We start from the raw sequence: 16,015 nt of genomic DNA, 5'->3' as shown, positions 1-16,015 counted from the left end.
TTACTCCTTTAAGGTGTCAGTATAAAGGTACCACAGTATTACTCCTTAAAGGTACCACAGTTTTACTAATTAAAGGTGTCAGTATAACGAGGTTGACTGTAGTGCAGGTCAGGTCTTCCTTCTGATAGTTCACTAATTCCTGTCTCTAATTGGACAGAGGTCCTTCAGTTCACTGATTCCTGTCTCTAATTGGACAGAGGTCCTTCAGTTCACTGATTCCTGTCTCTAATTGGACAGAGGTCCTTCAGTTCACTGATTCCTGTCTCTAGTTGGACAGAGGTCCTTCAGTTCACTTAATCCTGTCTCTAATTGGAGAGAGGTCCTTCTGGAAGTTAATTGATTCCTGTCTCTAATTGGACAAAGACAGAGATCCTTCTGGTTGTTCACTGATTCCTGTCTCTAATTGGACAGAGGTCCTTCAGTTCACTGATTCCTGTCTCTAATTGGACAGAGATCCTTCAGTTCACTGATTCCTGTCTCTAATTGGACAGAGATCCTTCTGATAGTTCACTGATTCCTGTTTCTAATTGGACAGAGATCCTTCAGTTCACTGATTCCTGTCTCTAATTGGACAGAGATCCTTCAGTTCACTGAATCCTGTCTCTAATTGGAGAGAAGTCCTTCTGGAAGTTAATTGATTCCTGTCTCTAATTGGACAAAGACAGAGATCCTTCTGGTTGTTCACTGATTCCTGTCTCTAATTGGACAAAGACAGAGATCCTTCTGGTAGTTCACTGACTCCTGTCTCTAATTGGACAAAGACAGAGATCCTTCTGGTTGTTCACTGATTCCTGTCTCTAATTGGACAAAGACAGAGATCCTTCTGGTTGTTCACTGATTCCTGTCTCTAATTGGACAAAGAGAAACATCCTTCTGGTAGTTCATTGATTCCTGTTTTCTAATTGGACAGAGATCCAATTCAAATTTTATTGGTCACATACACATGGTTAGCAATGCAGTAATAATCAACGAGTAATCTAACAATTTCACAACAACTACCTTATACACACAAGTGTAAGGGAATGAAGAATATGTACATAAAGATATATGGATGAGCGATGGCCAAACGGCCATATATAACCCATATAAACATTATATTAAGTGGCATTGTTTTAAATGACTCGTGATACATTTTTCATCAATTTTGAATTATTAAAGTGGCTGGAGTTGAGTCAGTGTGTTGGCAGCAGCCACTCAATGTTAGTGGTGGCTGTTTAACAGTCTGATGGCCTTGAGGTAGAAGCTGTTTTTCAGTCTCTCGGTCCCAGCTTTGATGCACCTGTACTGACCTCGCCTTCTGGATGATAGCAGGGTGAACAGGCAGTGGCTCGGGTGGTTGATGTCCTTGATGATCTTTATGGTAATTCATTGATTCCTGTCTCTAATTGGACAGAGATCCTTCTGGTAGTTGACTGATTCCTGTCTCTAATTGGACAGAGATCCTTCAGTTCACTGATTCCTGTTTCTAATTGGACAGAGATCCTTCAATTCACTGATTCCTGTTTCTAATTGGACAGAGATCCTTCTGGTAGTTGACTGATTCCTGTCTCTAATTGGACAGAGATCCTTCAGTTCACTGATTCCTGTCTCTAATTGGACAGAGATCCTTCTGTTCACTGATTCCTGTCTCTAATTGGACAGAGATCCTTCTGGTAGTTGACTGATTCCTGTCTCTAATTGGACAGAGATCCTTCTGGTGTGGAACATACAGGCATTATATAATCAAAGCCTGTTTCCAGCATGTTGGTAACTGTGGTACTTCTACTAATAATTGTAAGAGTTGGATGTGGTGATGTCATCATGTAAACAGTCAGACCAGATCCCTGTTTAGCTAGCACCACGGTAGGTGTGTCTCAGTGTCCAGGTGTGTACAGGACCAGATCCCTGTTTAGCTAGCACCACGGTAGGTGTGTATAGGACCAGATCCCTGTTTAGCTAGCACCACGGTAGGTGTGTACAGGACCAGTTCCCTGTTTAGCTAGCACCACGGTAGGTGTGTGTCTCAGTGTCCAGGTGTGTACAGGACCAGATCCCTGTTTAGCTAGCACCACGGTAGGTGTGTCTCAGTGTCCAGGTGTGTACAGGTGTCTCCAGATAGCGTAGTAGTGTGTAGCTGCTCCCATGGCAACGAACAGGTGCCAGATGGCGTGAGCGAATGGGACGACTCCATCGCTCTTAAAGAAGGCCACACCCACCACGTAGAAAATCCCACCCACCGCCAGCTCACACAAACCTGCCCTGTCCGCCTGCAACAAACACACACACGATCAGCGTTTAGGGGATGAACTCCTTTGAAAGCTTGAACATTGACTTTAGGTAAATGTTTCTGGACAATCAATGGTGACAGGATGACAAGTGCAGGCCCCGCCCCCATGGCCACGTATCCTAGTAACTCCAACAGTTTATACCTGCAGGGAGTGACATCACCTGAGATTATTAACGTCAGGGAGAGTGGTGTGTGTGTGTTACCATGGACAGGATGACAAGTGCAGGCCCCGCCCCCATGGCCACGTATCCTAGTAACTCCAACAGTTTATACCTGCAGGGAGTGACATCACCTCAGATTATTAACGTCAGGGAGAGTGGTGTGTGTGTGTGTACATGTGAGTGTGTGTGCGTGTGTACATGTGAGTGTGTGTGTGTGTGTGTGTGTGTGTGTGTGTTACCTCTCGTGGAAGTAGAAGACGTATGTGGAGCCGATAACTGCCATGATCCAGATAATCCATCGCATGTGACTCGACCACGGACCCAACTCCCTCAGCATCAACCTAGAAACACATGACCACGGACCCAACTCCCTCAGCATCAACCTAGAAACACATGACCACGGACCCAACTCCCTCAGTATCAACCTAGAAACACATGACCACGACCCAAGCATCAACCTGAAACACATGACCACGGACCCAACTCCCTCAGCATCAACCTAGAAACACATGACCACGGACCCAACTCCCTCAGCATCAACCTAGAAACACATGACCACGGACCCAACTCCCTCAGCATCAACCTAGAAACACATGACCACGGACCCAACTCCCGGACAGCATCAACCTAGAAACACATGACCACGGACCCAACTCCCTCAGCATCAACCTAGAAACACATGACCACGGACCCAACTCCCTCAGCATCAACCTAGAAACACATGACCACCCAACTCCCTCAGCATCAACCTAGAAACACATGACCACGGACCCAACTCCCCATCAGCATCAACCTAGAAACACATGACCACGGACCCAACTCCCTCAGCATCAACCTAGAAACACATGACCACGGACCCAACTCCCTCAGCATCAACCTAGAAACACATGACCACGGACCCAACTCCCTCAGCATCAACCTAGAAACACATGACCACGGACCCAACTCCCTCAGCATCAACCTAGAAACACATGACCATGGACCCAACTCCCTCAGCATCAACCTAGAAACACATGACCACGGACCCAACTCCCTCAGCATCAACCTAGAAACACATGACCACGGACCCAACTCCCAACCTCAGCATCAACCTAGAAACACATGACCACGGACCCAACTCCCTCAGCATCAACCTAGACCATGACCACGACCCAACTCCCTCAGCATCAACCTAGAAACACATGACCACGGACCCAACTCCCATCAACCAAGAAACACATGACCATGGACCCAACTCCCTCAGCATCAACCTAGAAACACATGACCACGGACCCAACTCCCTCAGCATCAACCTAGAAACACATGACCACGGACCCAACTCCCTCAGCATCAACCTAGAAACACATGACCACGGACCCAACTCCCTCAGCATCAACCTAGAAACACATGACCACGGACCCAACTCCCTCAGCATCAACCTAGAAACACATGACCACGGACCCAACTCCCTCAGCATCAACCTAGAAACACATGACCATGGACCCAACTCCCTCAGCATCAACCTAGAAACACATGACCACGGACCCAGCATCAACCTACTCCCTCAGCATCAACCTAGAAACACATGACCATGGACCCAACTCCCTCAGCATCAACCTAGAAACACATGACCATGGACCCAACTCCCATCAGAAACACATGACCACGGACCCAACTCAACCTAGAAACACATGACCATGGACCCAACTCCCTCAGCATCAACCTAGAAACACATGACCACGGACCCAACTCCCTCAGCATCAACCTAGAAACACATGACCACGGACCCAACTCCCTCAGCATCAACCTAGAAACACATGACCACGGACCCAACTCCCTCAGCATCAACCTAGAAACACATGACCACGGACCCAACTCCCTCAGCATCAACCTAGAAACACATGACCACGGACCCAACTCCCTCAGCATCAACCTAGAAACACATGACCACGGACCCAACTCCCTCAGCATCAACCTAGAAACACATGACCACGGACCCAACTCCCTCAGCATCAACCTAGAAACACATGACCACGGGCCCAACTCCCTCAGCATTAACCTAGAAACCACGGACCCAACTCCCTCATCATTAACCTAGAAACACATGACCATGGACCCAACTCCCTCAGCATCAACCTAGAAACACATGACCACGGACCCAACTCCCTCAGCATCAACCTAGAAACCACGGACCCAACTCCCTCAGCATCAACCTAGAAACCACGGACCCAACTCCCTCAGCATCAACCTAGAAACCACGGACCCAACTCCCTCAGCATTAACCTAGAAACACATGACCATGGACCCAACTCCCTCAGCATCAACCTAGAAACACATGACCACGGACCCAACTCCCTCAGCATCAACCTAGAAACCACGGACCCAACTCCCTCAGCATCAACCTAGAAACCACGGACCCAACTCCCTCAGCATCAACCTAGAAACACATGACCACGGACCCAACTCCCTCATCATTAACCTAGAAACACATGACCATGGACCCAACTCCCTCAGCATCAACCTAGAAACCACGGACCCAACTCCCTCAGCATCAACCTAGAAACACATGACCACGGACCCAACTCCCTCAGCATCAACCTAGAAACACATGACCACGGACCCAACTCCCTCAGCATCAACCTAGAAACACATGACCACGGACCCAACTCCCTCAGCATCAACCTAGAAACACATGACCACGGACCCAACTCCCTCATCATTAACCTAGAAACACATGACCACGGACCCAACTCCCTCAGCATCAACCTAGAAACACATGACCACGGACCCAACTCCCTCAGCATCAACCCAGAAACACATGACCACGGACCCAACTCCCTCAGCATCAACCTAGAAACACATGACCATGGACCCAACTCCCTCAGCATCAACCTAGAAACACATGACCACGGACCCAACTCCCTCAGCATCAACCTAGAAACACATGACCATGGACCCAACTCCCTAAGTATCAACCTAGAAACCACGGACCCAACACCCTCAGCATCAACCTAGAAACACATGACCACGGACCCAACTCCCTCAGCATCAACCTAGAAACACATGACCACGGACCCAACTCCCTCAGCATCAACCTACAAACACATGACCATGGACCCAACTCCCTCAGCATCAACCTAGAAACACATGACCACGGTCCCAACTCCCTCAGCATCAACCTAGAAACACATGACCACGGTCCCAACTCCCTCAGCATCAACCTAGAAACACAAGACCACGGACCCAACTCCCTCAGCATCAACCTAGAAACACATGACCATGGACCCAACTCCCTCAGCATCAACCTAGAAACACATGACCACGGACCCAACTCCCTCAGCATCAACCTAGAAACACATGACCATGGACCCAACTCCCTCAGCATCAACCTAGAAACACATGACCACGGACCCAACTCCCTCAGCATCAACCTAGAAACCACAGACCCAACTCCCTCATCATCAACCTAGAAACACATGACCATGGACCCAACTCCCTCAGCATCAACCTAGAAACACATGACCATGGACCCAACTCCCTCAGTATCAACCTAGAAACCACGGACCCAACTCCCTCAGCATCAACCTAGAAACACATGACCACGGACCCAACTCCCTCAGCATCAACCTAGAAACACATGACCACGGACCCAACTCCCTCAGCATCAACCTAGAAACACATGACCACGGACCCAACTCCCTCAGCATCAACCTAGAAACACATGACCACGGACCCAACTCCCTCAGCATCAACCTAGAAACACATGACCACGGACCCAACTCCCTCAGTATCAACCTAGAAACACATGACCACGGACCCAACTCCCTCAGCATCAACCTAGAAACACATGACCACGGGCCCAACTCCCTCAGCATCAACCTAGAAACCACGGACCCAACTCCCTCAGCATCAACCTAGAAACCACGGACCCAACTCCCTCAGCATCAACCTAGAAACCACGGACCCAACTCCCTCAGCATCAACCTCGAAACCACGGACCCATCAACCTAGAAACCACGGACCCAACTCCCTCAGCATCAACCTAGAAACCACGGACCCAACTCCCTCAGCATCAACCTAGAAACCACGGACCCAACTCCCTCATCATTAACCTAGAAACACATGACCATGGACCCAACTCCCTCAGCATCAACCTAGAAACACATGACCACGGACCCAACTCCCTCAGCATCAACCTAGAAACCACGGACCCAACTCCCTCAGCATCAACCTAGAAACCACGGACCCAACTCCCTCAGCATCAACCTAGAAACCACGGACCCAACTCCCTCATCATTAACCTAGAAACACATGACCATGGACCCAACTCCCTCAGCATCAACCTAGAAACACATGACCACGGACCCAACTCCCTCAGCATCAACCTAGAAACACATGACCACGGACCCAACTCCCTCAGCATCAACCTAGAAACACATGACCACGGACCCAACTCCCTCATCATCAACCTAGAAACACATGACCACGGACCCAACTCCCTCAGCATCAACCTAGAAACACATGACCACGGACCCAACTCCCTCAGCATCAACCCAGAAACACATGACCACGGACCCAACTCCCTCAGCATCAACCTAGAAACACATGACCATGGACGCAACTCCCTCAGCATCAACCTAGAAACACATGACCACGGACCCAACTCCCTCAGCATCAACCTAGAAACACATGACCATGGACCCAACTCCCTAAGTATCAACCTAGAAACCACGGACCCAACACCCTCAGCATCAACCTAGAAACACATGACCACGGACCCAACTCCCTCAGCATCAACCTAGAAACACATGACCACGGACCCAACTCCCTCAGCATCAACCTACAAACACATGACCATGGACCCAACTCCCTCAGCATCAACCTAGAAACACATGACCACGGTCCCAACTCCCTCAGCATCAACCTAGAAACACATGACCACGGTCCCAACTCCCTCAGCATCAACCTAGAAACACAAGACCATGGACCCAACTCCCTCAGCATGAACCTAGAAACACATGACCACGGACCCAACTCCCTCAGCATCAACCTAGAAACACATGACCACGGACCCAACTCCCTCAGCATCAACCTAGAAACACATGACCACGGACCCAACTCCCTCAGCATCAACCTAGAAACCACAGACCCAACTCCCTCATCATCAACCTAGAAACACATGACCATGGACCCAACTCCCTCAGCATCAACCTAGAAACACATGACCATGGACCCAACTCCCTCAGTATCAACCTAGAAACCACGGACCCAACTCCCTCAGCATCAACCTAGAAACACATGACCACGGACCCAACTCCCTCAGCATCAACCTAGAAACACATGACCACGGACCCAACTCCCTCAGCATCAACCTAGAAACACATGACCACGGACCCAACTCCCTCAGCATCAACCTAGAAACACATGACCACGGACCCAACTCCCTCAGCATCAACCTAGAAACACATGACCACGGACCCAACTCCCTCAGTATCAACCTAGAAACACATGACCACGGACCCAACTCCCTCAGCATCAACCTAGAAACACATGACCACGGGCCCAACTCCCTCAGCATTAACCTAGAAACCACGGACCCAACTCCCTCATCATTAACCTAGAAACACATGACCATGGACCCAACTCCCTCAGCATCAACCTAGAAACACATGACCACGGACCCAACTCCCTCAGCATCAACCTAGAAACCACAGACCCAACTCCCTCATCATCAACCTAGAAACACATGACCATGGACCCAACTCCCTCAGCATCAACCTAGAAACACATGACCATGGACCCAACTCCCTCAGTATCAACCTAGAAACCACGGACCCAACTCCCTCAGCATCAACCTAGAAACACATGACCACGGACCCAACTCCCTCAGCATCAACCTAGAAACACATGACCACGGACCCAACTCCCTCAGCATCAACCTAGAAACACATGACCACGGACCCAACTCCCTCAGCATCAACCTAGAAACACATGACCACGGACCCAACTCCCTCAGCATCAACCTAGAAACACATGACCACGGACCCAACTCCCTCAGTATCAACCTAGAAACACATGACCACGGACCCAACTCCCTCAGCATCAACCTAGAAACACATGACCACGGACCCAACTCCCTCAGCATTAACCTAGAAACCACGGACCCAACTCCCTCATCATCAACCTAGAAACACATGACCATGGACCCAACTCCCTCAGCATCAACCTAGAAACACATGACCACGGACCCAACTCCCTCAGCATCAACCTAGAAACCACGGACCCAACTCCCTCAGCATCAACCTAGAAACCACGGACCCAACTCCCTCAGCATCAACCTAGAAACCACGGACCCAACTCCCTCAGCATCAACCTAGAAACACATGACCACGGACCCAACTCCTCAGCATCAACCTAGAAACACATGACCACGGACCCAACTCCCTCAGCATCAACCTAGAAACACATGACCACGGACCCAACTCCCTCAGCATCAACCTAGAAACACATGACCACGGACCCAACTCCCTCAGCATCAACCTAGAAACCACGGACCCAACTCCCTCAGCATCAACCTAGAAACACATGACCATGGACCCAACTCCCTCAGCATCAACCTAGAAACACATGACCACGGACCCAACTCCCTCAGCATCAACCTAGAAACCACGGACCCAACTCCCTCATCATTAACCTAGAAACACATGACCATGGACCCAACTCCCTCAGCATCAACCTAGAAACACATGACCACGGACCCAACTCCCTCAGCATCAACCTAGAAACCACGGACCCAACTCCCTCAGCATCAACCTAGAAACCACGGACCCAACTCCCTCAGCATCAACCTAGAAACACATGACCACGGACCCAACTCCCTCAGCATCAACCTAGAAACACATGACCACGGACCCAACTCCCTCAGCATCAACCTAGAAACACATGACCACGGACCCAACTCCCTCATCATTAACCTAGAAACACATGACCATGGACCCAACTCCCTCAGCATCAACCTAGAAACACATGACCACGGACCCAACTCCCTCAGCATCAACCCAGAAACACATGACCACGGACCCAACTCCCTCAGCATCAACCTAGAAACACATGACCATGGACCCAACTCCCTCAGCATCAACCTAGAAACACATGACCACGGACCCAACTCCCTCAGCATCAACCTAGAAACACATGACCACGGACCCAACTCCCTAAGCATCAACCTAGAAACCACGGACCCAACACCCTCAGCATCAACCTAGAAACACATGACCACGGACCCAACTCCCTCAGCATCAACCTAGAAACACATGACCACGGACCCAACTCCCTCAGCATCAACCTACAAACACATGACCATGGACCCAACTCCCTCAGCATCAACCTAGAAACACATGACCACGGTCCCAACTCCCTCAGCATCAACCTAGAAACACATGACCACGGTCCCAACTCCCTCAGCATCAACCTAGAAACACAAGACCACGGACCCAACTCCCTCAGCATCAACCTAGAAACACATGACCACGGACCCAACTCCCTCAGCATCAACCTAGAAACACATGACCACGGACCCAACTCCCTCAGCATCAACCTAGAAACACATGACCACAGACCCAACTCCCTCAGCATCAACCTATAAACACATGACCACGGACCCAACTCCCTCAGCATCAACCTAGAAACACATGACCATGGACCCAACTCCCTCAGCATCAACCTAGAAACACATGACCACGGACCCAACTCCCTCAGCATCAACCTAGAAACCACAGACCCAACTCCCTCATCATCAACCTAGAAACACATGACCATGGACCCAACTCCCTCAGCATCAACCTAGAAACACATGACCATGGACCCAACTCCCTCAGTATCAACCTAGAAACCACGGACCCAACTCCCTCAGCATCAACCTAGAAACACATGACCACGGACCCAACTCCCTCAGCATCAACCTAGAAACACATGACCACGGACCCAACTCCCTCAGCATCAACCTAGAAACACATGACCACGGACCCAACTCCCTCAGCATCAACCTAGAAACACATGACCACGGACCCAACTCCCTCAGCATCAACCTAGAAACACATGACCACGGACCCAACTCCCTCAGTATCAACCTAGAAACACATGACCACGGACCCAACTCCCTCAGCATCAACCTAGAAACACATGACCACGGGCCCAACTCCCTCAGCATTAACCTAGAAACCACGGACCCAACTCCCTCATCATTAACCTAGAAACACATGACCATGGACCCAACTCCCTCAGCATCAACCTAGAAACACATGACCACGGACCCAACTCCCTCAGCATCAACCTAGAAACCACGGACCCAACTCCCTCAGCATCAACCTAGAAACCACGGACCCAACTCCCTCAGCATCAACCTAGAAACCACGGACCCAACTCCCTCAGCATCAACCTCGAAACCACGGACCCATCAACCTAGAAACCACGGACCCAACTCCCTCAGCATCAACCTAGAAACCACGGACCCAACTCCCTCAGCATCAACCTAGAAACCACGGACCCAACTCCCTCAGCATCAACCTAGAAACCACGGACCCAACTCCCTCATCATTAACCTAGAAACACATGACCACGGACCCAACTCCCTCAGCATCAACCTAGAAACCACGGACCCAACTCCCTCAGCATCAACCTAGAAACCACGGACCCAACTCCCTCAGCATCAACCTAGAAACACATGACCACGGACCCAACTCCCTCAGCATCAACCTAGAAACACATGACCACGGACCCAACTCCCTCAGCATCAACCTAGAAACACATGACCACGGACCCAACTCCCTCAGCATCAACCTAGAAACACATGACCACGGACCCAACTCCCTCAGCATCAACCTAGAAACACATGACCACGGACCCAACTCCCTCAGCATCAACCTAGAAACACATGACCATGGACCCAACTCCCTCAGCATCAACCTAGAAACACATGACCACGGTCCCAACTCCCTCAGCATCAACCTAGAAACACAAGACCACGGACCCAACTCCCTCAGCATCAACCTAGAAACACAAGACCACGGACCCAACTCCCTCAGCATCAACCTAGAAACACATGACCACGGACCCAACTCCCTCAGCATCAACCTAGAAACACATGACCACGGACCCAACTCCCTCAGCATCAACCTAGAAACCACAGACCCAACTCCCTCAGCATCAACCTAGAAACCACGGACCCAACTCCCTCCGCATCAACCTAGAAACACATGACCACGGACCCAACTCCCTCAGCATCAACCTAGAAACACATGACCATGGACCCAACTCCCTCAGCATCAACCTAGAAACCACGGACCCAACTCCCTCAGCATCAACCCAGAAACACATGACCACGGACCCAACTCCCTCAGCATCAACCTAGAAACACATGACCACGGACCCAACTCCCTCAGCATCAACCCAGAAACACATGACCACGGACCCAACTCCCTCAGCATCAACCCAGAAACACATGACCACGGACCCAACTCCCTCAGCATCAACCTAGAAACACATGACCACGGACCCAACTCCCTCAGCATCAACCTAGAAACACATGACCACGGACCCAACTCCCTCAGCATCAACCTAGAAACCCATGACCACGGACCCAACTCCCTCAGCATCAACCTAGAAACACATGACCACGGACCCAACTCCCTCAGCATCAACCCAGAAACACATGACCACGGACCCAACTCCCTCAGTATCAACCTAGAAACACATGACCACGGACCCAACTCCCTCAGCATCAACCTAGAAACACATGACCACGGACCCAACTCCCTCAGCATCAACCTAGAAACCACGGACCCAACTCCCTCAGCATCAACCTAGAAACACATGACCACGGACCCAACTCCCTCAGCATCAACCCAGAAACACATGACCACGGACCCAACTCCCTCAGTATCAACCAAGAAACACATGACCATGGACCCAACTCCCTCAGCATCAACCTAGAAACACATGACCACGGACCCAACTCCCTCAGCATCAACCTAGAAACACATGACCACGGACCCAACTCCCTCAGCATCAACCTAGAAACACATGACCACGGACCCAACTCCCTAAGTATCAACCTAGAAACACATGACCACGGACCCAACTCCCTCAGCATCAACCTAGAAACACATGACCACGGACCCAACTCCCTCAGCATCAACCTAGAAACCACGGACCCAACTCCCTCAGCATCAACCTAGAAACCACGGACCCAATTCCCTCAGCATCAACCTAGAAACCACGGACCCAACTCCCTCAGCATCAACCCAGAAACACATGACCATGGACCCAACTCCCTCAGCATCAACCTAGAAACCACGGACCCAACTCCCTCAGCATCAACCTAGAAACCATCAACCTAGAAACGGACCCAACTCCTCAGCATCAACCTAGAAACACATGACCACGGACCCAACTCCCTCAGCATCAACCTAGAAACACATGACCACGGACCCAACTCCCTCAGCATCAACCTAGAAACACATGACCACGGACCCAACTCCCTCAGCATCAACCTAGAAACACATGACCACGGACCCAACTCCCTCAGCATCAACCTAGAAACACATGACCACGGACCCAACTCCCTCAGCATCAACCTAGAAACACATGACCATGGACCCAACTCCCTCAGCATCAACCTAGAAACACATGACCACGGACCCAACTCCCTCAGCATCAACCTAGAAACACATGACCACGGACCCAACTCCCTCAGCATCAACCTAGAAACACATGACCACGGACCCAACTCCCTCAGCATCAACCTAGAAACACATGACCACGGACCCAACTCCCTCAGCATCAACCTAGAAACACATGACCATGGACCCAACTCCCTCAGCATCAACCTAGAAACACATGACCACGGTCCCAACTCCCTCAGCATCAACCTAGAAACACAAGACCACGGACCCAACTCCCTCAGCATCAACCTAGAAACACAAGACCACGGACCCAACTCCCTCAGCATCAACCTAGAAACACATGACCATGGACCCAACTCCCTCAGCATCAACCTAGAAACACATGACCACGGACCCAACTCCCTCAGCATCAACCTAGAAACACATGACCATGGACCCAACTCCCTCAGCATCAACCTAGAAACACATGACCACGGACCCAACTCCCTCAGCATCAACCTAGAAACCACAGACCCAACTCCCTCATCATCAACCTAGAAACACATGACCATGGACCCAACTCCCTCAGCATCAACCTAGAAACACATGACCACGGACCCAACTCCCTCAGCATCAACCTAGAAACACATGACCACGGACCCAACTCCCTCAGCATCAACCTAGAAACCACGGACCCAACTCCCTCAGCATCAACCTAGAAACCACGGACCCAACTCCCTCAGCATCAACATAGAAACACATGACCACGGACCCAACTCCCTCAGTATCAACCTAGAAACACATAACCACGGACCCAACTCCCTCAGCATCAACCTAGAACCACATGACCACGGGCCCAACTCCCTCAGCATTAACCTAGAAACCACGGACCCAACTCCCTCATCATTAACCTAGAAACACATGACCATGGACCCAACTCCCTCAGCATCAACCTAGAAACACATGACCACGGACCCAACTCCCTCAGCATCAACCTAGAAACCACCACGGACCCAACTCCTCAGCATCAACCTAGAAACCACGGACCCAACTCCCTCAGCATCAACCTAGAAACACATGACCACGGACCCAACTCCCTCAGCATCAACCTAGAAACACATGACCACGGACCCAACTCCCTCAGCATCAACCTAGAAACACATGACCACGGACCCAACTCCCTCAGCATCAACCTAGAAACACATGACCACGGACCCAACTCCCTCAGCATCAACCTAGAAACACATGACCACGGACCCAACTCCCTCAGCATCAACCTAGAAACACATGACCCCTCGGACCCAACTCCCTCAGCATCAACCTAGAAACACATGACCACGGACCCAACTCCCTCAGCATCAACCTAGAAACACATGACCACGGACCCAACTCCCTCAGCATCAACCTAGAAACACATGACCACGGACCCAACTCCCTCAGCATCAACCTAGAAACACATGACCACGGACCCAACTCCCTCAGCATCAACCTAGAAACACATGACCACGGACCCAACTCCCTCAGCATCAACCTAGAAACACATGACCACGGACCCAACTCCCTCAGCATCAACCTAGAAACACATGACCACGGACCCAACTCCCTCAGCATCAACCTAGAAACACACCACGGACCCAACTCCCTCAGCATCAACCTAGAAACACATGACCACGACCCAACTCCCTCAGCATCAACCTAGAAACACATGACCACGGACCCAACTCCCTCAGCATCAACCTAGAAACACATGACCACGGACCCAACTCCCTCAGCATCAACCTAGAAACACATGACCACGGACCCAACTCCTCAGCATCAACCTAGAAACACATGACCACGGACCCAACTCCCTCAGCATCAACCTAGAAACACATGACCACGGACCCAACTCCCTCAGCATCAACCTAGAAACACATGACCACGGACCCAACTCCCTCAGCATCAACCTAGAAACACATGACCACGGACCCAACTCCCTCAGCATCAACCTAGAAACACATGACCACGGACCCAACTCCCTCAGCATCAACCTAGAAACACATGACCACGGACCCAACTCCCTCAGCATCAACCTAGAAACACATGACCACGGACCCAACTCCCTCAGCATCAACCTAGAAACACATGACCACGGACCCAACTCCCTCAGCATCAACCTAGAAACACATGACCACGGACCCAACTCCCTCAGCATCAACCTAGAAACACATGACCACGGACCCAACTCCCTCAGCATCAACCTAGAAACACATGACCACGGACCCAACTCCCTCAGCATCAACCTAGAAACACATGACCACGGACCCAACTCCCTCAGCATCAACCTAGAAACACATGACCATGGACCCAACTCCCTCAGTATCAACCTAGAAACACATGACCACGGACCCAACTCCCTCAGCATCAACCTAGAAACACATGACCACGGACCCAACTCCCTCAGCATCAACCTAGAAACACATGACCACGGACCCAACTCCCTCAGCATCAACCTAGAAACACATGACCACGGACCCAACTCCCTCAGCATCAACCTAGAAACACATGACCACGGACCCAACTCCCTCAGCATCAACCTAGAAACACATGACCACGGACCCAACTCCCTCAGCATCAACCTAGAAACACATCAGACCACGGACCCAACTCCCTCAGCATCAACCTAGAAACACATGACCACGGACCCAACTCCCTCAGCATCAACCTAGAAACACATGACCACGGACCCAACTCCCTCAGCATCAACCTAGAAACACATGACCACGGACCCAACTCCCTCAGCATCAACCTAGAAACACATGACCACGGACCCAACTCCCTCAGCATCAACCTAGAAACACATGACCACGGACCCAACTCCCTCAGCATCAACCTAGAAACCACAGACCCAACTCCCTCAGCATCAACCTAGAAACACATGACCATGGACCCAACTCCCTCAGCATCAA

At 50.7% G+C, this 16,015-nt stretch overlaps 1 protein-coding gene across 50 annotated transcripts in view; it reads right to left on the bottom strand.

Moving 5' to 3' along the window:
* Positions 1 to 884: 884 nt before the first annotated feature.
* The window catches only part of mmd2a (monocyte to macrophage differentiation-associated 2a), a 64,153-nt gene continuing 49,022 nt past the window's right edge, over positions 885 to 16,015 (bottom strand). Inside the window, exons 3-14 of one of the 50 annotated variants that reach the window (XR_008129878.1) lie at positions 13,041 to 13,376; positions 11,329 to 11,496; positions 9,710 to 9,919; positions 9,339 to 9,590; positions 6,792 to 7,043; positions 5,460 to 5,837; positions 5,257 to 5,340; positions 4,963 to 5,130; positions 4,382 to 4,654; positions 2,667 to 2,852; positions 2,470 to 2,539; positions 1,033 to 2,246 (exon numbers count right to left, since the gene is read on the bottom strand). Coding sequence is in view for 1 of the 50 variants with exons in the window: in XM_052514873.1 (XP_052370833.1) it covers positions 2,064 to 2,246; positions 2,470 to 2,539; positions 2,667 to 2,768 (355 nt within the window). In the remaining 49 variants the exon portion in view is untranslated. Of the gene's footprint in view, positions 2,247 to 2,469; positions 2,540 to 2,666; positions 2,853 to 4,381; positions 4,655 to 4,962; positions 7,457 to 7,540; positions 8,556 to 8,590; positions 8,745 to 8,981; positions 9,920 to 10,087; positions 11,007 to 11,328; positions 11,497 to 13,040; positions 13,377 to 13,502; positions 13,664 to 16,015 lie in introns of all 50 variants that reach the window. The other 49 variants (XR_008129883.1, XR_008129881.1, XR_008129882.1 and 46 more) reach the window with 49 other exon arrangements.

This window comes from Oncorhynchus keta, unplaced genomic scaffold (assembly GCF_023373465.1).
Source record: "Oncorhynchus keta strain PuntledgeMale-10-30-2019 unplaced genomic scaffold, Oket_V2 Un_scaffold_2008_pilon_pilon, whole genome shotgun sequence".
In the NCBI taxonomy this organism is placed as follows: domain Eukaryota; kingdom Metazoa; phylum Chordata; class Actinopteri; order Salmoniformes; family Salmonidae; genus Oncorhynchus; species Oncorhynchus keta.
This window is presented reverse-complemented; position numbering and strand designations above follow the sequence as displayed.